Genomic DNA, 25297 nt, shown 5'->3' with positions numbered 1-25297 from the left:
TGAGGTACAGCTTCGCATTCGGGATGAAACAGTTGAAGAACTTTTCCTTTGTGAGGGCTTTCGTGATTCAGGCTTTCCTGTTACTCATCCAGTAGATGGCAGCAAGGCTTTCTTCTTCTTTTTTACAGCATGAGGACCGTCGAAATTACAGATTGGTTGGCTTTACCATGAAGACAGCAGCATACCTACATTTGATGAGCGATCCTTGTGAACCTTAAACCGTGGCACTTTCAGTTCGTCTTTGGATAAGAATGTCTGGAAAGGCATCCTATTCCAAAAAAAGACAGTCTCATCCATGTTAAAAACGAAAGGGCATTCTCCATCTTGATGATTATATAATTTTATTCCTAGTGGTTACCATTCGCTTGGTGTCCATGGAATGTTTGCTTCTTCTTTCTTTATGTAACATACGGTAGATTCATTTATGCCCTAATGGCATGATACATTGGGAACTTCACTTTTTCTGTCACTGTCATCACGTTTCGTTTTTTTCTTGGGCTCATTGGATCCCTTAGATCAGGGATGCTCAATACTTAGATCGCGATCTACCAGGAGATTGACAAGGTACTAAACTGGTAGATCGCACGACAATCAGATTTTTCAGTCTGTTGGTTCCCTTAGCAATGCAATTATGAATTTGTAGTAAGCCAGTGCATGAATTGGGAGTGGATTTCCCCTCCCTCCCCCCGTTACCTCTCACTCCCATACATCTTGATAAATCTTGAAACAATCTATTGTGAACTATATCAACATACATAACTGCTGAGCTTTGTCAGAAGCCTGGAAAAAGGTAGATCTTGGGAGGTTGACTCCCTGAAAAGTAGATTTTGGAGAAAAAAAGTTTGAACATCACTTGTGTACATCATACCAATACTTGTATAAGGTCTGTAATATAATATGAATATACTACTAAGACGAACTCGCGGCCTGGGCTTCTGTGCGGGAGCCGGGAGGTTGGCTCCTTGAAAAGTAGATCTTGGAGCAAAAAAGTGTGAGCCCCCCTGCCTTAGATGATGCAGGAATGCAACGGGGAGAATAGAGAGAATAAAAGTAAGAGAATCATGAAACGAGACAAAGAGCTACAGTATATATAAAATATAATAAGCAAAGAGCTGCATTCATTTTGGCCAGGAACCGCATGTGGTTCGAGAGCCACGTGCTTACCACCCCTGATTTAGGTGGTGCAAAAGAAGAAAAAATCTGCTTCATTCTTTCTTCATTTAGTAGCTCCGTTATTTTAATATATGTTCATCCTTCATATTGACAAGAATTTTGAAACGACTACTTATCGTATAATACTGGTTGGAATTCATGTTTCGTCACCTCGGTGGGAAATCTGGGGGCGCCATATTCATTCCTTTTCAGGTAAACTCGTTGGATACATTCGCTATTATATATTGTTATTATTATTGGTAATATTAATTGCTAACTAGAAGGAAAAAAACTACAATTTGTCCCAAAATGAGGATACATATTACCAACGATAATAATAAGGATGAGTATTTTGATAGGATATGTATTCGAGGTGGCACTGCCTCTATGTGGTCATATTTGGTAATACAACTGCTTGAAAGGAGGCGGTACTGTTGACGCCCACAAAAGCAGGTGCGTTTTTCTCTCTCCGGGGGCAGTCATCCAAAGGCATCATAGTACAATAACATGTAACACATCAATGATGAACTTCACTCTAAAGAAAGCAGATGTTACTATTATATCAAGGTTAGGGGTATTTTAAGGATCTCAGTAACAATGGGAAGTATTGTAGCTCAGCTTTTTCTGCTCCTGCTCATTTCTACAGGACCAGTTTATGCAGGTGAGGTTTGTTTAAGAATGAGGCCTGTTTGACCTTATTTATTTATTTATTAGTTTATTTATTTATCTATTTATTTATATATATTTATTTATTTATCTATCTATTTATTTATATATCTATTTATTTATTTATTTGTTTATCTGTTCATATACTTATTTCTTTGTTTATTTATTTTTTTTAATATATATATATATATATATATATATATATATATATATATATATATTTATATTTTTTTTTTTAAGTTTCGCTTGCTAAAGAATTTAAAATAGTGCAGTCGGATATAGTATTCCTCCAGTTTTACGGTAAGACAATTACAACCTCATAGTGATTAAATAAATAAAAGCTAATATGCCTTTTTGTGTTTCTATATGTTGCACTGCATACTTAATTCATGTATGCACATGAATGTTGAATTTTATCTAAATTCCAAGTTTCACTCCAGATTAAACAACTCTAACTGCACCACATGAAATACTATTGTGATCCTAATTATGTGATGAATATGTCTATTATGCTTGGAGAAATTCTTATTAATGGTATAATAACACAATCTTGGATGCACTGAGGATGTGTGAATATTGCCTGATGAGTGAATAATACGGTAATCTCTTTCAAAGCAGAAGATTAGCCGCAGATGGACAGACAGGAGCTTTATGACGATATACATAGAGGCTCAATCTGCTGACTGAGTTTTTCTGTAATGCCCATCCACACTAAATAAGAATTGTTTATTTGTATTTATTTGCTTATTTGCAGATTGGCTCGGATGTTTTTTCTCTTCTAAAAACTTAAGAATGAAGATATATTTTGAACATAAATATGTTACATGCATGAGAAAATATAGATATGACAAAATTCAATTCACTGAATCTTGCATCTTTTTTTTCTTTTTCTGAGTTGTAGTGCACTTATATAGGTACTAATGTCACCCTTTTGGAAACCCACTCACATGCTTACACTTCCCTGATGTACATTCAAAATTGACATCTCTTTAATGCTGATGCATTTTAGGTCAAATCAATCTAATGCAAAACTGCATTCAATATTAAATTTTACAGTCCGCATTCAGATACATAATGTACACAATATTCATCAGGAGGTATTCTCTGTTATATTGGTAAAACTGCATTGAATGAAGAGAAATATATTTCTATTATTCGGGAAACAGCAAGAAACAACTCAGCATTTTTACAGTACACTACAAGTAAATAAACATCCATTCATTCATTTTCTGAACCGCTTTTCCCTTATTAGGGTTGCCAGGGGTGCTGGAGCCTATCCCAGCAGATTCCAGGCCAAAGGCGGGGGACACCCTGAATCGGTGGGCAGCCGATCGCAGGGCACAAGGAGACAGACAACCATGCACACTCACTCCCATATTTGTTTTAGAGTGCAATTTAGAGTGTCCAATCAGCCTACCATGCATGTTTTTGGAATGTGGGAGGAAACCGGAGTACCTGGAGGAAACCTATGCAAGCCTGGGAAGAACATGCAAACTCCACACAGGACTGACCTGGATTTGAACCGAGGACACGAGAGCTGTGAGGCCGACGTGTTAACCACTCGCGTCACCGGGCCTCCCAGCATGTAAACAAACGTGTTAATAGCACTATCTTTATATTGTTAAATGGTCACCATTTCTCTCTTTTTTTAAACCAGTTAATGAGTCTAATAACAATCTGTGTCCCAAAAAGTTCCAACCGTGTCAACCTGGCTTAAAAATGAAGTCTAATTAGTGTTAGAACATTTTGTATTGGCCCACTCCGGAGTGCATTAGCAGCCATTATTGAATTTGTTTTTCAGGTGAAAAGAGTAGCTTACACACCACATTGACAGGACAATCAATGAGGAAATGTGTCAGCAACAAGCTCAGGGCATTAGCACAGATTTGTAGGCTTTTGATTTTTACTTGCTAAAAGAACCAACAGTGGTTTGCTGGCATGGGTTTTAGCAACGTAGTACGATGTCTCAATTTAGTTTTGAAGAAAAATTGAATAGTTTTTACCAATGAGTTATTTTCTGGCCAACTAAATTGGGGAATATGTGAAATATATCAACTAATATATGAACAAAAGACAAATAATGGAACCATCTAATCATTCCAGTGTCATTCTACGGCAACAGCTCCATCCAGCTGCAGACAGCGGAAACCTCCTTCCAAACTTTGCTCCGTATACAGTTTAGAACTTCTAGTCAACAAGGCCTGTTATTTCTGGCAGTGGGTCCCAGAGACTTTTTGCTGTTGGAGCTAATCTCTGGACGCCTCCAGGTGAGTTACTACATTCTCAGAATTCATCCAGTAAATCCTGACATTTACTATCCTGAGGCTAAGTGAAAACAGAGGAGTTGCACTCATCTTGGTGTCACATTACTGGCAAGGAGTTAGAAAATAACCATTTATTCTTATTATTATTAATTATCACAAGGATTAAGTTTATTTATATTTATATAAATACGCAAGCATACGCACAGTCGAATGAGTGAATGCATGTGGTTGTCATGTCACTTCTAATGCCTTTTTTTGCTTTACGCTAAAAGAGTATCGAAATAGAAATGATAGCTCATCCTCTCATGATAAATTCCTTTTGTCATTAAGGTACACGTGGACCTCGGTTCGGGTTATCGGTCTCTGCGGTTAGAAGGGGACAGCAGCCTCAGTGATTTGCTGTGGCACTCAGTCGAGATCACTCACAATCATCATCGTGTTTCCATGACTTTGGACAGAAATTCTCACACTGAAATCCAAATGCCGGGACCGGATCTGGAGCTAAGTGTGGACTCACTTTTTGTTGGCACCGCACATGGGCTTAATCATCCTCAACTGGTCAATATCTCCGGTGGGTTTAGAGGTTGTTTAGATGAAGCTGTTTTCAATGAACTAAATCTGCTGTCCAGTTTGAGGCCTTTTACTGGCTACGAGACTGTCCACGACGTGTCTCTAGGGTGTAGTCAGATATTTTCAGCGACAGAAGATGATTTTATCCACTTTTTCAGCTCTAAAGCATTCATCACGTTGCCAACTTTGGAGTCGGAGCCAGAAGTTCTCTTTGAATGTGAGCTACATCTGTCTGGGACAGATGATGGTGTAGTCCTTTATAGCGCCACTCTTCAGGGAGGTTTGGTGTTAAAGATCAGACATGGTTTCATGGTTGCAACATTTGCGACCACAGATGGGAGTAAAACTGAAATGTATTCAGATACAAAACTTAACGCCAACCTCACTTGGTATCCCATCCGGTTACACATACTACCTTACAGTGTACAGTTGAAGGTAGGTGAAGAGCTACAACAGGCCCGTCTGAGTCCATCTTTGGAGCTCTTGCAACTGATAGGACCCCTCTTTCTTGGGGGGTTGGAAGAACAAATGTGGAGTGATGCGAGGCAAGCTGGGCTTCTATCTTCAATGGCGAACTGGAATGCGACTTCCAGCGGAGGTTCATTTCAGGGCTGTCTTAGAGAAATTAAGGTCAACACTCGTAGAACTGGCTTTCCTCATGTGATCATCTCCAAAGACATTTCTGTGGGCTGTAAAATGTGCCAGACAGGAGACAGCACGCCCAACAACACGATGACACATATTCCAGAATTACATCCTATGACCGCAGAGATGATGGGTGACGGAAACAACTCCAACATCCAGTTGCTGAGAAGCCTCGATGTAGCAGAAGGAAGCCGGGCAGTACTAGAGCCCAAACATATAAAGGTATTTAACGTCTACCTTTTACAGATAGAGATACTACTACCAACTTTTAGTAAGCCAGTCTGTCGATTCTTCCAGGTGAATCTTGATTTCAAAACGTTGGGCTTGCACCCATCTGAGTTGATGTTCCGTATTGAGGAACAGGGAGTCCACGGCCACCTGCAGCTTGACTCCGGTCCCAATGATTCCAAAGGGAGAGAGGAGGCTGATCTAGTTTTTAGCATTCTTGACCTTTGGCAGGGCAGAGTGGTATATGTTCACGGAGGCTCGGAGAGCCTACACGACTGCTTCATTTTCTCTGTCTTTTCAAGTAACGAGGAGAACCGAGTTCATTTGAAAGAGCACAAGTTGTACCGAGTTGATATCAACATAAGTCCTGTTAATGATGCGCCTGTGCTCAGCCTGCCCAAGGGAAATCTTTTTATGCTTCTTCGGAATACCAAACGACAGGTAGGTATTGATGAATTATTGGAAAATCCCTATGTCTACAGATGTATTCCTATGATCACGTTTCATTCAACATGACAGACTGAAATATATGACAATGTTACCAGCTGACAAGAGATTTGCTGAATGCATCAGACCCCGATAGCAGTGAAGCTGACCTTGTCTTCAGCTCCATGGGAAACTTCGATGAGGCTGGGCATCTGGAACACAGAGATAAACCTAACAGGGCTGTAAAAAAGTTCTCCCTGAATGATTTGGAGGAGGGTAAGATTAGCTTTGTCCATACAGGTGTCTCCACCTCCAGAATGGCACTCAGGATTAGTGATGGTCATAAGGCAAGTAATTGTGGTCACTAAAATGCAATGACTAAACAATATTACATGCTTTGCTAATTATTTTATGCATACAGTGATTCCGTTTCTTTCCCTTTTCAGTTCAGCACAACTGTCGTTCTAAGGATTTATGCGGTGGAGCTTGTGCACAAATTGGTGAATAACACCGGACTGGAGGTGAACCAGGGACAAGCGTCACTCATCGACACCAATCATCTGGCAGTACAAATTAATGTGGTTGATCAGCCAGTGGAAATTCTCTATAATATCACGGAGCTGCCTCAGTACGGCGAACTCCAATATCTACACTCAAGTGGCAAATGGAAACAAACAACATTCTTCTCTCAAAAGCTTTTAGCAAATCGACAGATCCGGTATATCAGCACTTACCGTGGCATTCAGACACAGAATGTTACAGACCAGTTCAAATGCAATGTTAGCATTGGCTCTATTGCCACAGAGAAGTTTGTCTTTGCTATTCTGGTACGGGGGATTCATTTTAAGGTCACAAGAAGTAAAATGGAGGTCAGTGGTGTCCTAAAAGTTGTTGTCACTCCTGAGGACCTTCATGTGATTACCAAAGGTGTCAAAATCAGTGAAAGTGACATTTACTTCAGACTTCTAACTGAACCCAAGAAAGGTCAGCTATTACTCATTGATAGAGTTCTAAAAATTGACTCCACTTTCAGCCAAAAGAATATTACAGATGGCTTACTTACATATGAGCTGCTTGATCAGCTGCTTGATGATACTAAAGACTTATGCAGCTTTCAGCCATTTTCTGCCCTTGCCAACTCCACAACTCACGAATTCAGAATCCACATCAGAACCGAGTTAACAGATTTTACCGTTGTAAACAAAGGGCTATCGGTGGCAGAGGGAGGAAGCAAATTCTTTACGAAAAGTATTCTCTTCACTCACACTGCAAGCAACCGTGAGGTCCACTACAGCGTTACAGCGCATCCGAGGCACGGCCAAATAAGTAAGATCAACCTCTCCAACCCGACCTTGAAAAGTGACAAAACTGTAGCTTTCTTCACCAATCAAGATATCATCGAAGAAAGGGTGATGTATGTGCACGATGACAGCGAGGCCAAGCGGGATTCCTTCACTTTTCAAATTGTGGTTTACAAACCAACCAAACTCAGTGGCAAAAAGGAGGAAAGAAACACAGTGGAACACACGGTGAACATCTCCATCCAACTCATCAACGATCAGCGACCTGTCAGGGTCGTCGATAAAGTTTTTCATGTGGCCCGAGATGGCCAGAGGCTAGTGACTTTGAACGACCTTTGTTACCGGGACGATGATTCAGACTTTGAGGACGACTGGTTGGTATATACCCGGAGAGGAATTCCAATGGGGGAGCTGGTCCTGGCCACTGCACCAAATCAAAAACTCTACCAGTTCACACAGCGAGATCTCAAGCAGGTGATTTGAATATGATTGAATACAGTATGTCTTTAGAATTACCAATGAATGACTTTGATCAGGATAGAAGAATATACTATTATGTGCGTGGGTCTGTATATGCTCGCTTGTATAAGTGGGTACAACAGTATTGTATTGTTCTCATTTCATCTCATTTTCTGAACCGCTTTATCCTCACTATGGTCGCGGGGGGCTGCTGGAGCCTATACCAGCTGACTTCGGGCCAGAGGTGGGGGACACCCTGAATTGGTGGCCAGCCAATTGCAGGGCACAAGGAGACAAACAACCATTCACGCTCACACTCATACCTAGGGGCAATTTAGAGTGTCCAATCAGCCTACCATGCATGTCTTTGGAATTTGGGAGGAAACCCACGCAGATCATGCAAACTCCACAAAGGTGGACCGACAAGGATTTGAACCCAGGTCCCCCACTGTGAGGCCAACGCGCTAACCACTCAGTCGCCGGGCAGGTCTTAGTATTGTATTTTTTAGTATGGTGATAGGAAGGCCCGGTGGGTGAGTAGTTAGCGGGTCAGCACGTCGGCCTCACAGTTCTGGAGTCCAGGTCGGTGTATGTGTGGAGTTTGCATGTTCTCCCTGGGCCTGCGTGGCTTTTCTCTGGGTACTCCGGTTTGCTCCCACATTCCAAAGACATGCATAGTAGGCTGATTGGGCACTCTAAATTGCCCCTAAGTATGAGTGTGAGCGTGAATGGTTGTTTGTCTCCTCGTGCCCTGCGATTGGCTGGCCACCAAATCAGGGTATCCCCTGCCTCGTCAGCTGGGATAGGCTCCAGCACCCCCGTGGCCCTAGTGAGGATAAAGAGGTTCAGAAAATGAATGACTGAATGGTTGGTAATAGCTAAACATTGGGAACACTGTTCAATAAGTAGCCTAACATAAAAAAAATACAATCAGTAGTGTTGCACTGATCCAATTTTTTGACTCCCAATATCTGGCTGTTGAATATTGACTGATAACATATGAATACCATCGTCTTTTTGTTATTTTGATAATAATTACTGCATACTCGCATGTAAAATACAGTGGGACCTCTACTTAAAAAATATTTGGTTCCAGAACTTGTTTCGCAACTCGGATTTTTCGTAAGTAGACCAGTAATTTACATGTAAATTCTCTAATTCGGTCCATGGTCATAAAAAAAAGCTACCAACTAACTTTTAAAATGCTTAGTATCACAATTTTGTATGAAAGATAGGAAAACACAAAATGAGAAAAAATGATATTCATTCATTCATTTTCTGAACCACGTTATCCTCACTAGGGGGGTGCTGGAGCCTATCCCAGCTGACTTTGGGCCAGAGGCGGGGGACATCTTGAATCGGTGGCCAGCCGATCGCAGGGCATGAGGAGATGCACGGACAACCATTTACCTATACCTAGCGGCAATTTAGAGTGTCCAATTAGCCTACCATGCATGTTTTTGGAATGTGGGAGGAAACCGGAGCAGCCGCAGAAAACCCACGCAGGCCCGAAAAGAACATGCAAACTCCACACAGGTGGACTGACTTGGATTTGAACCCAGGACCCCAGAGTTGTGTGGCCGACGCGCTAACTACTCAAGCTGCCGGGCCTCCGAGAAAATGATAAGAAAATTATTTATCAACGCATCATAATAAATAACAAATATGCAAAAACATTTCCTATTAGTGCAGGTGCATAAGTGTAAGGAGGAAGCTAACGTTAGTCAACAGGCACACACATTTGAACAATTTCAAATAATGATTAAATATAACTCCAAAGAAGTAACAGGCTCATCATATTTTGCCTTTCAGTAAAGTGGGGCCATGCCAAAGTGTTGTCGCTTTTAATGCTTCCTTCAATATCTTAGTGATGGTAGATGAGTTACGACGGAATTGCCTTGCAATATCAGCCATGGGTAGGCAACAGGGCCCGCTTCTTCATTTTATTCGCCGCAGTAATTTTTAATGAAGAACAAACTTGCTTTGACCTTACTCCAAAAACAAGAAAAAAGATTGCATCTCAAAGGGTTTTGTAACCTGAAAGTTTGGTATGTAGAAGCATTTGTAAGTACATAGAGGTACCGCTGTAATTGCCTTCGAGGCTCGATCGGATTCTGCCTATCTCACTGGCTGTCATCGACTGCAATGGGTGTCCAATGAAGTAGGAGGGCTGAGAGCTGATGATAAAATGTTTATTTGTTTGCACCCTCCCACCTTACATGGTTTGGACAGGTACTACTGATGAAAACATTTCATACCAGGGTAATGATGATTGGACGCCACATGATTGGATGCCACAGGATTGAACGTGACCGTGTTGGACAGTGGGACTTGCAGTTTGAAACTAGATCTTGAAGAATGCATTTTGCACAACATCGGCTCGTTATTTCTTAGTTCTCCCGATACTGATGATGTAATTTTAGTGCGGTATCGATACAGATACTAGTAGTGTTGCTGAATGTGCAAAACTAATAACCAGTGGCACTGTTTTAATTTAACTGGCGGAGTGGTCAGTGCGTTGGTCTCACAGTTCTGGGGTCGAAGGTTTGATCCCAGGTCGGGTCGGTCCTCACTCTGTGGAGTTTCCATCCGGTTTTCTTCGGGTACTCCAGGTTATTCCCGCATCTCAAAAACATGAAGGGTAGCCTGGTTATACTCTAAATTTCCCCTATGTTTGAGTGTGAGCATAAATGGTTGTCTGTCTCTCTGTGGCTGGCCATCAAGTCTGGGTATTCCCTGCCTGGTGCCCTAAGTGATTTGGGATATGCTCCAACTCCCCGCGACCCTTGTGAGGATAAGCGGTAGAGAAATGAATGAATGAAAATATGTTTTCTATATTTGCTTCACCCCTTGTCTCAATTTTCATGTTATCCCACAGAAAAATGTGCTGTTCGTCCACAGCGGAGTCAGCTTTGGCCGTTTTGTCATTTTTGTGTCAGATGGGAAACATTATGTTTCTACTTTGATGGAGGTAATTTGTTTGATTTAGTTATGCCTACAAAGTTTCGGATAGACCGCAAACCAAAAACCTCTTCTTGTTGTTACACTTAGGTAAAGGCACAAGATCCTTACCTTGAAGTGAGAAACAACACAGGCCTGGCGGTCCAACGGGGTAGGATAACAACTCTAACTTCACACAACCTCAGCGTTATAAGTAACCTTGACATCCGAGAGTCACAGCAAGTCACCTTTGAGGTCTTCCTTCCACCCAAACATGGAATCCTCCGTTTTAAGGGAGATGAAACTGCAGCAGGTGTTGTATCATCATTCACCCAAAACGATCTAGAGATAGAGTCCTTGGTTTATCGTCATGACGGGAGCCATGAGTTGTCAGATGGGTTTAATATCACAGCAAGAGCAAGGGAGAGAAGTAGGGAGAGGAAGTCAGATGATTGGAGGAGGGAAGTGCATCTGGACATTGGCGTGCAGATCAAAATTTACCTTGAGAGCCATCAAATGCTGCCAACGGTCATAAGTAATCATCCTGTGGTTGTGGCAGAGGGACACAATGTGTCCTTAAACAAGGCCCATTTAGAGGTAAGCCGGTAGGTCTTGGGATTTAAACAAAACATACTTTTTCACATTGTCAACTAACTACTGGAAAACAGGTGGTCCACGAGGACAGTCAGCCTTCAGAGATAGTCTTTGTAATCCAAAAGCCTCCAACTGTGGGCCGGATCGAGAAGTTTTCCAATGACAAAAAGCGCCGTGCAAAAAGTGGAGGACAGCGACGTCTCTTTCAGGTGCACAAACTAAGCTTAATCCAAATGTAGGTTCTATGGCGCTATGTGAGCTAAATTCCAAGCTCTTACCAAACTGTCTTTAATCACGTTCTTCCTGAGCACTAAAAATGATGTACTAATAAACTTCGGTAGTTGGTGAGTTATAAATTCCTTTAATGGAACTTGTTTTCCTGAACATTGCAGGAATTCAAACAGCAGCCAACAACCTCTTTCACCCAGGAGGACATTAATCAAGGATTAGTCATTTACCTTCAGTCGGCTTCAGGAATCACCAATGACTCTGCCCTATTAGAGGCCACTAACGGCCTCACAAAGGTTGGACCCATAAGACTGGAGATAGATATTATTCCATCATTGCTCCCATTAAAGGTACCAGTAGAACAAAATAGAACAGGGGTCGGGAATCTATGGCTCGCGAGCCAGACATGTCGCTTTTGATGGGTGCATATGGCTTTTTGCTAACTTGTAAGCTAAAATATGGTACCTGGACATTTCGTCGACGGACACTTCGTCGCCGGACGCTTCGTCCCCGGATGGTTCGTCGAACGGACGCTTCGTCGCCGGACAGTTCGTCGACCGGACACTTCGTCGACGGACAATTCGTCGACGGACACTTCGTCGACGGACACTTCGTCGATGGACAATTCGTCGACGGACACTTCGTCGCCAGACAGTTCGCCTAACCTTAACCACTAACTATTAAAGAAGACAAAGGAAGTTCACATATTCTTTATTAAAGAAAAGAAAACAGCAAAAACTCGCTCTACAACACAAACATTAACATTTGGGCGTGTGCGTACTAAATGGGCTCGTCTCTAAACACACTATGCACGATACGGTTCCTACATTAAACGGTTTCTAAGTTAAACGGTTCCTACGTTAAACCGTTCCTACGTTAAACGGTTCCTACGTTAAACCGTTCCTACGTTAAACGGTTCCTACGTTAAACGGTTCCTACGTTGGGCGCTCCATTTCTAAAATAAAAGGCAATAAATAAAATTATTTTATTAAAAGTTTTATTAAAAATGGAGCCCTCAACGTAGGAACTGTTTAACGTAGGAACCGTTTCGTGCATAGTGTGTTTAGAGATGAGCCCATTTAGTACGCACATGCCCAAATGTTAATGTGTTTGTGTTGTCGAGCGAGTTTTTGCTGTTTTATTTTCTTTAATAAAGAATGTGAATTTCCTTTGTCTTCTTTAATAGTGGTTAAGGTTAGGCGAACTGTCTGGCGACGAAGTGTCCGGCGACGAATTGTCCGTCGACGAAGTGCCCGGTCGACGAACTGTCCGGCGACGAAGCGTCCATTCGATGAACCGTCCGGGGACGAAGTATCCGTCGACGAAATGTCCAGTCACATAAAATATGGAACCCATTGGTGAGAGAGCCGAGTCCTGAATGCACCAATATATGATCCAATATACATTACCTCGAGCTCCCCTTATCGACCAATGGGAGTCAACCAATGGGAGGCTCGTGTTGACATGTCTCTGTGTTCGTGACATTACCTCGAATGCACTCCATTGACCAATGGGAGCTTCACACTGGCACATCACAATTTAAATGGTGCCGACATTAACTCTAGCGCTGCTTTAGTCATAATTTTTCTTTTCATCAGACTCCTTTGCATGCGCCGCATATACTCATTGATTAGCAACAGCAAAACAATGTTATTAAAAGAATTTAGAAACATATAGTACTCTCGGTCCAAAAGGTTCCCTACGCCTGAAATAGAAGATAAAGCAAGTTTTGACAACGCAAAAACATTGAAGTTGTGCTTGACTCTGTAGGTGTTGGATCTGACTTTGGATGAGGGGTCATGCCTGCCACTCACCCCTGACATCATTATGGTAGACAGTCACCACTTCTCAGGGATGAATTTCCTCTATCAGATTGTTATTCCTCCTCGACACGGTCACTTGGAGCACAGTCGGATTCCAGGGATGCCCATTGGTGCATTCACGCATGCAGAGGTTCACACAAGTCTTGTCTATGTTCAATTTTCTGAAATGTTTTATTTAAATGTGGTAGACAGATTAAAAATCTGAGTACACTGATTGGGGGTTAATTCCCTCAATTTAAAAAAAATTTCATTTTCCAGGTGGAACATGAGTACATTTCCTATATCCATGATGGTAGTGACACAATGAGAGACAGCTTCACCATAATGGCTAATCTCACTGAGAACCAGAAGCACAGTCTACCCTGTACTGTTCATATCATTGTCACACCTGTCAATGATGAGACACCCATTGTTACAAAAAACCAAGGTCTGAAGGTATTGTAATAACCTAAATATTTTTCAAGAAGTAGAAAATATTGATTGGTACAAGTTCAGTAAATTCTTAAATTCTGATTATGACAACAAGAAACCCAAACTCTCTGTGTTTATACCATTTTAACGATGATGATGATAATAAACGTAAACATAAGAATGTCAATAGGCAGAAGTTGCTTAGGGTATTTTTGGGGGGGTTAACTCTGGAACCAGTTGGGCTTGAGCTGCGAAGGTTCACTATACTATCTCGAAATCCCACATGGTTTCCAATGTTAATTCTTCTCATTGTTCCCCTTAGGTTTGGGTGAGTTCGGTGACAGAAATCTCTGCGGAAGCTCTATGTGCAGAGGATTTAGATACTCCCCCCAATTCACTTGAGTTTGTCGTCACACCACCTAGTAACGGTTACCTAGCTCTCAGGAGTTCTTACTCCAGACACATTCTGAACTTCACACAGAGTCACATTGCAAAAGGCCAGCTGGTCTTCGTGCACAGTGGTGGGACACAATAAAAATCTACAGGTGGTTGAACAAATATTGTTGTATTGAAGCTGGCCTTGTCTTTTCTCTCTGATTTAGGCGCTTTGTCTGGTGGTTTCCACTTTCAAGTTAATGACGGCGTGAATTTTGCTCCTCGGCAGATCTTCCTCACTACAGCCTATTCTCTTATTCTTACACTCCATAGAAACCATCCAATTGAGGTGTATCCAGGTAGACCAATTCTGTTACTTTGCAGTAATTTAAACCTCTGACCAGGAAATGACTTAAACCTGTTAGAATAGCATAAAATGATGGAATTAGATCACATTTTTCATAGGATTATGATATGCTCCAGCACCCCCGTGGCCCTTGTGCAGATAAGCAGTAGTGACAATAACCGAATGAACAGAACGATAACAATAATAGTATAGCTAAATGAACAATAAATTCCATCACGGATTTAAGCATGCCATATCTGTACAGTAGGCGGCCCGGTGGCGCGAGTGGTTAGCGTGTCGGCCTCACAGCTCAAAGGTCCTGGGTCCAAATCCAGGCCATGTCCATCTGTGTGGAGTTTGCATGTTCTCTGGCCTGCGTGGGTCCCCTCCGGGTGCTCCGTTTTCTTCCCACATTCCAAAAACTTGCATGGTAGGCTGATTGGACGCTATAAATTGCCCCTAGGTATGAGTGTGTGTGCATGGTTGTCTGTCTCCTTGTGCCTTGCGATCGGCCTCCCACCGATTCAGGGTGTCCCCCGCCTTTGGCCTGGAGTCTGCTGGGATAGGCTCCAGCACCCCTGGCAACCCTAATAAGGGAAAAGCGGTTCAGAAAATGAATGAATGGATGTTAAGCATTAAGCCTGTATCTCAAGGTATTGCTGTTCTCCTTAAGTTATGCTTTTCACCCAGACCGTCAAACAAATAAATAGTATTTTTACTTTAAAACACAATGAACGCATCCTTAAGGGCCAAATTCCAACTTTTTATGTAGGTCTTAAACATTCTGTGTTCTTTTCAACATTAAAGGTTCAGTGACGCCAATTTCTGAGCAGGAGCTGCAGGTGATGATTAACGACCCCACTGTCATTGGAAGAAACCACACGGTTACGTTTACGGTGACCATCCCTCCGAAACTTGGCCGCTTGGTCTGCCACATGTCGGACAACTCTACTCAAGAGATTTCTACATTTACACAGAGCATGGTGGTTACTATTTGTTTGTCTAAACCCAGAATATAATTTCATTGGAAATTTTACATTCAAATATTTATTTCTGCCTCAGGTGAATTCAGGTGTTATCTTGTATGATCAGAACAAGCCAGAATCAGTGGGAAGGTTGGCCTCGGATACATTTTCTTTTACTGTGTCTTCTCCTCCGGCTTTCCTTCCACCAACTACCTTCACAATCTTGATCTCCTACCAGGCAAACAAACATCGCAATAGTCAACATAACACCAAACTCTCAAACAATGCAGGTATTGGATGTCCGACTCTGGCATTCCAACTAGAATGTTTTTTTACACCGTGTTTAAATAGAGCCATCTTGGTCAGTAAACCATAACTGTCAAAATATAACAGTGACAGGTCCTCCTATCCACAAGCAATACTTTTAGACCATGTCTATGAAGCACTGTATGTATTTTGTCATTACTTGATTATTTCTTGAATTCCTTAGGGGTGTACATTATCGAGTGATTGTTATACCAATTATGTCTTTTGCAAAAAGTACTGCTTGATAATTTTTGGGGATACCTCAGGAATAACAATTGCAAAGGTTGTGATCCGTTTTGGAAAGATAATCCTTTGTTTTCTGCCTTTTAGGTGCTGTGGTGTCAGAGGGTGGCAGGGTTACCATTGACCAATCTAAACTTGATGCCTCTAATCTCCTGCGAAAAATACCCAAACCACTACAAAAAGATCACCATGTCATTTATCGTGTGATTTCCCTGCCACACCACGGCACTTTGTCAATCCAAGGACGTAACCTTACGAGGTCTCTGAATGTCATCATTTCTCGTTCTTTCGGCATCTGTTTAGATTGTGTAGGTTTTGTGTAGACCAGGGGTGGCCAACTCTGGTCCTCGAGAGCCCCTATCCAGTCTTTTTTCCATATCCCCCTCCTCTACCACACCTGAATCAAATGCAAGCTGTCCAGAAGCTTGATAACGATCAAGATTTTTTGATCCGGTGTGTTGGTGGAGGGAGATATGGAAAACAGATCTCATAGGGGCTCTCGAGGACCAGACTTGGCCACCCCTGGTGTAGACATCTTTTTTAATATGCATTGTTTTTTCTTTCAGAGAGCAGCTGGATTTCTCTCAGAACACTCTAAACAAACTTGGTATCACATATATCCATGATGACTCTGAAACCAAAAGCGACAGTTTCACTTTTAAAGCCTGGGTGGCTCCCATGGACGCCCCCTTATCTTCATCTCACATGTCGGCCTTTTCCTTAGATTCTGCCTCTTCATCTTTTTATTCAACCTCATCCTCGCTTCCATCAGTGGACTTGACGAATTATGACCATGTAGAGGACAACCTGTCAGTAACAGAGACTTTTAACATCACAGTAATGCCGGTCAACGACCAGCCGCCCCTGATCAGGAACAAATCTCCCAGTATGAAGGTTGTGATTGGGGAGAGAGTCGTTCTCGGACCAGACAACCTGCAGGTGAAAATATGATTACACTGTGTGTAAAATAAAATGTGTTGCATTTACTAAGGACCACTTTTCCCTTCAATAACAGGTTGAAGATCATGACACCCCTCCAGAGGAGCTACATTACCTAGTGATCAGTAAGCCAAACAATGGCTACCTGACGCTTGGTGAAAGACCAGAATCAGTCACATCTTTCACCCAGTACGATGTCAACCACGGCCGGCTGCATTTTATACAGCAGGTAAAAAGTGTGCCTTTCCGTCCTTGATGACGTTTGTCCATTTGTGTATATACTTTAGAACGTAGAAAATATTCATATTGCCCATTTCTAAAGGTAGAGAACTGTGCGTTTTGTTGCGCGCCTTCTCTAAACGTTCAGGCTAAACGTGGAGAGCAAGCCAGCCACTGTGCCTGCTTACTAAAACACTTAATGGTTTACCTTCTATGAACCCATTTCATTATGGTTAAGCAATTCGCAACTACCGTATTTTCTCGCATGAACACCATATTTGTCGCTCAATAAAATGATGACTGAATCAAGGGTACGGCTTATATGTGCACAAATTAGACTTGACATGCACGAAACTGCAAGGTGACAAGGACGAAACGCCATAACGAATAAGACAAATTAATTTTGACGTCTATGAATGAAATTCAAGAGAAAAAAAATACTGTACCTTGCATAAAACATGAAAAAACTCACTTGTGCTTGCCATTGCTTGCTCAGGGCACCGCCATCTTACCTTGGGCTGACAAACCAGACCACTACGCACACACTTCCTGGTTGCACTGATCACGTGACTTACTTTTGAATTTGTCTACATGCAGGCAACACCCTTTAGGAATGGGCAATCCAGCAGATGATCCTTTTGACTCATAAAGTATCTCAGAAATACCACGTGGGATGATTCTTCTTAAGAGTTTCCCTTCAAAGAAAGACATTTGTACTCCCTATAAAACCATGAATGTGGAGGTGAAAAGTGTGAACTGTGGGGTGTCTTATACGAGAGAAATGGTAAAATTCAACAATTTTAAGGCAATTTTAAGGGTATGGCTTATACGCGAAGGCGGCTAATATGTGAGAAAATACGGTAGGTTTCATCTAATTACACGGCAAAAGCATAAAAACAGAACTGGATGGACTGCAAGATACTCACTAAGGGTGATAATATTTCTAAGACCAAATCCATCTAATTTTGTTCCCAATTGCTGTACCATAGCTAGCTGTTGTTGCTATCTGTGTGACGAGACAAAAACATTAAGTAGAAGCTGCACAGGCAAGACACAGTCATGGTATGAAAGGAAAAGAATTGAATGTTCTAAATACACCCTACAAATTAGTATGTGTGATATAAACTGCAAAACAGGGTCAGCAGAGAAGGCTTAGAAGATTGCATTTAATTCCATCTCATACTTTCTGTACTTTGGGTGGGCTTGACCTTCCAGGGGGAAGCATCAACTGGAGTTTTCCATTTCAACGTCACTGATGGTCATCACCGTCCGCTCTACAAATTGTTTAGTTTGGAGGTGATTAAGCCCTCTGTCTCCATTGTGAACAACACTGGGCTGTCATTGGTTCAAGGCAAGACTGCGGTGATCCTGACAACGAACCAGCTCGCAGCTCAAACAAACAGTCGCACCCAGGCTAACATCACCTACACTGTTACAGCACACCCTCGTCACGGGCGCATTGCAATAAATGACCAGGAAGTCATGACCTTCTTCCACGAGGATCTCCAATTTTGCCGCGTGGTCTACCACATGACGGATCTCAGCGAATCGGAAGACAGCTTTAAAATATTGGTATCGGCCTCAGCGCCAGGCATCGGATTTGGAAACGTGACTGAGCAAACTGTGAAGGTGGTCGTGCGGCCACTCATCTATCTGCGAGAACCAGTTAGAGTCCCAAGTGGCATCGCAGTAAAACTGGGGAAAGCCATGATGGATGCTTCCGAACTGGCGAGAATCAGCAGAGACAATCCTGTCTTTGAGGTTCTATCTCCACCAAAACATGGGAAACTAGTCAAGGTATTGTCATTAATTACATCAGTCATTTCATTATTGCTTTCATAGGCCATTGAACAAGTCTTTTGAACTGACAAAGGAAGACAAAGCTATTAAACGCTGTTATTTAAAAACTATTTTTCCATTTTCAGGGATCTCAGATATTTTTGATTTGCATTTTGTAAATACTTTGAGAAAGCATCTTTCACATGAAAGTCATTTATACTAAGTGTGTCACTTTAAATAATTCTATTAATCTCTCTCCACTGCATGTTTGCAGATGACCTATGACCCTAGAGGCGCCCCTGAAATCCTGAAGTCATTTACTTTCCGTGATGTGGTGCAAGGACGCGTTGCCATCGAGGAGACGCTGAGTGACAGTCGATCTCTGAGTAACAAAACAATATTGACGACGGCTCTAGGCCACGCCCCAGCGACACCTCTCAACGATTCTTTTGTCTTTCTGCTAAAGGCTGGGAATGTCCAGCCAGCTAAAGGTGAGCTTCACTTCACCATCTTACCTCACCACCAGATGTATCAGGGGCCAAGTGGCTCCAAAAAAACCGACGCAGCGATTAACGAAAACAAGACGACGCGGAACAGGACAGCTACAGAAGGGGGAAGACGAGGGGGCCAAAAGGGGGCCCCTTTGTCCAGCTTGGAGGAAGTGGATTTACATCCTCATATTCTGGCACACAAGAAGCACAATAAGACACAGCATAAGCAGAGACCTCATCACCGCGCGGCCAATCACAGTCGCAGCGGGGGTCATGGCAGCCGGTCAAGGAGTGGAGTGGAAGGACCAATCTGGGGAGGTGGATCCCCCCCGCAGCCTCGTCCTCACCCCGAGCCAGAACACGGTCCGGCTAGGTCTCCCGATACGCGTCCAATTCACGTCCAGGTTCTACCTCGACCTGCATCAGATCCATTGCTTATTATTCTGCCTCTGCTGGCCTGTTTGCTCCTCATCGTCATTCTGGTGGTACTGATCCTGGTTTTCCGACACCGAAAGGAAAAGCAAGCTAGGATGCGTCTCCTTCAGGAGCTCGCCGCAGTTCACTTACCCGCTGAGGGTGGCCCGTACTTGGGTGAACTGGAGCAAAGCGCGGCTGCACCGTCCGCAGTGGTTACCCCGCTCCGCGCGGCCAGCTGTCCTGCTTCGCCAAGGGCACTGGAAAGCCCCAGGAGAAAGAGTCTGGCCCCAGGTATGAGATTCTGGGGGCCTTCTGATCCTGGGGCTACAAGCAGTGATGAGAATATGAGAGATTATGAAAGTCACGCTAGGGAGAAAATCATTGATAGAAATGAATCACCGACCATCTCTGTAGAATCTGAGACCTCTCGCAGATCCAAATCTACCGCTGCAATGCTTAAAGACAACCAATATTGGGTTTGACTCAAGTACATTCTCACCGCATATTTACCTTTTGTTATTCTTCAATTAACAGTGCATTTCTTTTATTATTTTTCTGTTTAGTGATACCCACGGGCGGCCCGGTGGCGCGAGTGGTTAGACTTTTTTAACAGGCTAAATGCCTGGCAAGCCGCTGCTGAAGTAGTTGAGTTGATTTTCATTTCAAGTCCAACTTCTCCATCATTCGTGAACAGAATGTATTGACACTTGGGAGCTATGTACCATGAGCCAGTAGTTATTGATCCTTGTGGAGCCCTTTTTTTGTAGCAGGGCATTGTGTTCTTATTGTTTCTGTAGGTTAAGTGTTAACCATTAGGGGGCATGCGCACTCTTTTTCCAGCCTTCGTGGTTTTCGGGGCAAACTTCCTGCTTCTCCATACGTATTGACGAGCCAGCTCAGTCACGCGTATACTACTCATGTTTTTCAATTATTTCATGCTGAATATCGATTGTCACCATATGCCTTTTCTTCGCACTACCCTTCATTGCACCGGCTTGCTTTGGATCAATTGTGTTTCCTTTAATTCTGCATGTGGCTAATGCAAAAAAATAAAAAAAATGGAAAAAATGTAACACTCCGCCCAGTGCTCGTAGAGATCTTTGCACGAGGGAGATGCGCCGAGAAAGACAGTGCGCTGAAAATCATAAATACAGATGCTCCTCTACTTACGAACAAGTTAGGTTTCGAGCGATTGTTCATAAGTGAAATTTGTTTGTAAGTTGATTCAGTGCTATATTTTGTATTATAATTTGTTTAAGGCCTATATAAGTATATTGAAGGTTTATATAAGTGCATTTGTATGTTTAAGGCTTGTATAAGTAACACGCATTGGTTTGTACTGAAAAAAACATTTAATAAAATGGAGAGAATATGTACAGTACTGTATAGAGAGAGATTTATGTATTAGAAACTGGCCGAAAGAAGCGATCTAACGACGATTGCACAGTTTTCTTCTTTTTTTCATCATAAATGATGTGGTAGCATTGTAGGGCATCATTCAATTGATTTGCAAACTTTGTGCAACGTTCAATATTTGGGTCCTGCTGCTCGATCTTTCTGTTTATAAATGGTACTGACGGTCGAATGATTCAAGTCGTATATGTGCAACGCTCACCACTCTCACGCACATCAAGCTTCGTTATTATTGCCACTCGTTTCAAATTAAATGGCTTGCCTCTTCCTTGCAACTCCCTCAATAGAAGCATTTCGCTTTTTACCAACCATATTCAATAATGGATGCACGAGATATTTAATGATACAAATGAAAAAGGTTCTTGGCGCACTGGAGATACGTTCAAGCACTTCCGCATTGCAACAAACTGGGCAGAGGAAGGTAGATGCTGGGTGAGCTGAGCCCTCACAGCGCCAGGCGTCGGTATTAGCGGCTGAAAGAACCACTACTCGGAAAAAAATACAAAATTGAACTTACGAACATTTTTCGACATAAACGCAATTTGCAGACATGTTCGTAAGTAGGGGAGCGTCTGTAGCCTCTTGCGGCCTGGCCAACTGGCTGTCTCAAATGCCCGAATCTCAAAATTTGGTACATATTTGCTCGGAATTTTACTCGCTTCTCAAATTCCTCATATGTTGGGGCACTCATATGTGGAGTTATTACTGAATTTCTATTTTCTGAAGACTCAGAAAATTAATTGGATTTAAATAACGATGCATTTTTCAATTTTAGATCAATTCCTCCATTATTACGAGAAAAATAACACTTTGAAAATTACTATTTGGCCCCAAGCCTTGATAAAATCTATTTATCATATTTCAAGAGCATTCAACGAATATTACCTGAGAAATAGACATCTCATTTTGTTGCATTGTTTAAATCAAGTTCAAATTAATCAAGAGGAAGCCCCGGAAATGACCTCTGAGGTTGGGTGGACATTGATCCACAAAATAAAGCTCTTAAATTTCATTCTCATTTGTACATGAATAAATGAGGAATAGAAGAAAATGATAGTGTATACACACAAAAAAACTAAGCTTAAATAACACTAGTGAGAACCTGAAAGTTCTATCACATGTAAAAATAAAGTGTCTTAGAGTTGTGCATTATGGACCATTAAAGAGACACACCTAATTTCTTATTTCTTTATTGTTCCTTTAGTCATTTTTTTAAATTGAAAACATACTTGAATAACAAAACAACTAACAAAAAAATCCTACATTGCAGGTTTGTGGAACTATATTGCATCTCGCTTAAAAGTTTCATACCATCAATCCAATGTTTTGGGGGCTTTATTTATCACATCATGAGGCATAACATTTTCCTCTCATGACAAGGAATAAGGTGACTAAATATTGCAAACAGATCTCCGTGTGATAAAATACAGTTCCCCACCATTGCAAACCACGGCCAGAATAATAAAGAAAATGTAAAACACAGTTTTACAGTTTTGTTCTCAAGCAGTTTTTTCCATAATTTACTTTATAATGTTTTGTGACTCCTGTGAAAATTGCAATATTTGTATACTTTGGTAAAATCATTTCCTGTAGCGATTATGCACATTAGAAAAATATAGACATTAGGTTAAATGCTTTATGTACATTGCTAAAAGTCCAAATTAATAATAACAACTAAAATATGTTTTTCCACGTACTTTCAACTCACAAAATTTACTCATTTAATGCTTTTCTAGTTTAATATTTGATTCGTGAAAACCCTTTGCTGGTTAGACCATTTAATGTTTGCTTTCTCCCTCAGTTTCTTTTAATCCCGCAATCTCTTACTATGCGATGAAAAAGATGTATTTTGCAATAAAAATATATATTTAGAAATAATTAAACATGTGTGCTGATTTATATGTGTTGGTGAACTTTCGGCATTTAACAGTTCTAAATTGTTTTTTCTTTTACCTCCCTAAAAACAACATTTAATACATCATCAGTCCTTTTTGATTACACTTTATATGTTTTGTAAAACCAGCAACTATTTTATACTTATTCTAGCCAGAAATACACTATACAGTAATCCCTCAAATAACGCGGCTTCAACTATCACAACATCGCGGTTTTTATTCTGGTGGAAATTGTATAGGTTTTTTTATAAGTTCATAAAAATGTGAAAATACACGCTGAAACTCGCAAGTGGAAGCCACTCCCCTGTCCTCCACTTGCTACTAGAACTCAGCACTGAAGTAATATATATATATATATATATATATATATATATATATATATATATATATATATATATATATATATATATTTTAAAGTTCATAAAAAATGGGAAAATCCACGCTGAAACCCGAAATCAGAAGCCACTCCCCTTTCCTTCGCTTGCTACGAGGACTCCGCATTGAAGTTAAAAAAATATATAATAAAAAATAAATTAAATTAGGGTTTCCCTACTTCACGGTTTTTCGTTTATCGCGGCCGTGCCTGGTCTACATTAACCGCGATAATCGAGGGATTACTGTACTATAGAGAACCGTAAGGGACACGTTGCCAGTTTTTGCATTATGGAAAAATTATTTTTTAGTGTCTTGATGCTATTGATGGCTAAAGAATCCCAATCCGTTTGAACTCTGCGGATGGCAGCAAATATATAAATGTGCTCAAAGTTCAAAAGCATTGGATGTTGAATATGGGCAAACTAATTCAAATTTACAGCAGAAGTATTAAAAGGCACATGATTGAACATCTATCTATGAAAGAGTTAATTGCTTGTATTCTGAAACTGTGTGCGTACAAACTATAAACTCGTGCAACTTGGTCAATTTCTTTGGGTTGAAAATGCAAGAAAGTATTTCTGGAAGCGAGGTGCTCTAATTTTGCCTTCACCATTTTGTCACAAATGACGAGTTCATTTTTTGTGGTTTGGCTATAAACCATTTTCGATGCAAGTGGGAATACAAGGGAAACCTCTATGGGTAGCCAGTAGACACCCACAAGCTCTGCCCTGATTGTCGTAGGAAAGCAAACCCACACTTGCATTGACATTTGAGGGAAGGGTGGGACGACCAGTAGCTATTTGCATTAAATGGGTCAGAAACTTCAAAACAGGCTGATTTGGTACGGCTGTAAAAAAAAGTCAGACTGACATTTACATCTATGAGCAGTTTGGAGTGTAAAATCAACCTTCCATGTATGTTTTGGGAATGTGGGAATGTGTTGCAGTATGAAGTATGCATGTTTTGAACCCTCGATCTCAAAACGGTGAGGCCGACGCCTAAATCACTCATCTACCAGGCCACCTGACATGTTTATTTGTTAAAAATAAATCAGGGACAGAAAATTTGCGTGGTTCTACAGCCCTCTTTTTTGGTTAGGTAAATGTTTCAAATTAGAAAAACTATACCTGAGAATCTAGACATTCTTAAAAATTCAGTTAGAAAAACATGAGTCTCAGAATAATGAGATTAAAGCCAGGCTTTGAGTATTATTAAACATGGGGAAAAATATAAAAAGGAATTAGAGAGAAGGACTAAATAATGGAGGGTAACTTGACCCGCAGGCTTTCAATGCTGGTGTCGCCTAACAGCCAGTGAACAAATGTGATACAAATGTCAGATTTTTACTTCGGAGAGTAAATAGCACAATCATGACAAAAATCAATGTCGATTTTATGTCAGCATAACTTAAACCCTGTTCTTAAAACAAAGACAATAGTACATGAAAAGCAACGTTGTGCGTTACGGATCGAGTCAAATATGTGTTATGCCCATTTACTAATGGAAATACTGTCCATTTGTGATAAATTGTACATATGCGCGTCATGAACTACAATGGCCCATTAATGAACATGACTGTGTCCAGGTCTAGGTCCCCTGTCTTTGACTTGCGAGTTTCAGCGTGAATTTTGACATTTTTATGAACATTTTTTATCTTAATACTTGATATAAAATACTGCGATCGACTGAAGCCGCAAAAGTTGAAGCCATAATAGATGACAGTATTATGTTCTTTTTAGGTTATGATTATCTGAAAAACAGTTATGTTAACAAATGCCCATTTAGCCGGTTGTTCTCCATTTACTATTGTTACTTTAACATATATTT

The 25297-nt window shown here is 41.3% G+C and overlaps 1 protein-coding gene across 2 annotated transcripts; it reads left to right on the top strand.

Annotated features, from left to right (window-relative positions):
- Nucleotides 1-1643: 1643 nt before the first annotated feature.
- LOC144090892 (chondroitin sulfate proteoglycan 4-like) lies at nucleotides 1644-21168 on the top strand. 2 transcript variants are annotated; one of them, XM_077622798.1, is made up of 21 exons: nucleotides 1644-1813; nucleotides 3922-4085; nucleotides 4413-5519; nucleotides 5595-5966; nucleotides 6071-6298; nucleotides 6398-7726; nucleotides 10590-10682; nucleotides 10763-11248; nucleotides 11320-11454; nucleotides 11638-11823; nucleotides 13244-13426; nucleotides 13555-13731; nucleotides 14030-14228; nucleotides 14310-14441; nucleotides 15236-15411; nucleotides 15491-15683; nucleotides 16030-16201; nucleotides 16509-16881; nucleotides 16958-17110; nucleotides 18316-18897; nucleotides 19154-21168. In XM_077622798.1, exons 1-21 carry the CDS (start codon nucleotides 1750-1752, stop codon nucleotides 20267-20269), a joined length of 7620 nt encoding a protein of 2539 aa, XP_077478924.1. In that variant the 5' UTR covers nucleotides 1644-1749; the 3' UTR covers nucleotides 20270-21168. The 2 variants fall into 2 exon arrangements, with proteins under 2 accessions (XP_077478924.1, XP_077478925.1); XM_077622799.1 differs by lacking the exon at nucleotides 18316-18897.
- Nucleotides 21169-25297: the final 4129 nt, after the last annotated feature.

The sequence above is a fragment of the Stigmatopora argus genome, chromosome 16 (genome assembly GCF_051989625.1).
Source record: "Stigmatopora argus isolate UIUO_Sarg chromosome 16, RoL_Sarg_1.0, whole genome shotgun sequence".
NCBI classification, from domain to species: domain Eukaryota; kingdom Metazoa; phylum Chordata; class Actinopteri; order Syngnathiformes; family Syngnathidae; genus Stigmatopora; species Stigmatopora argus.
The sequence above is the reverse complement of the archived record's forward strand: the minus strand, read 5'-3'. Positions and strand labels throughout refer to the sequence as shown.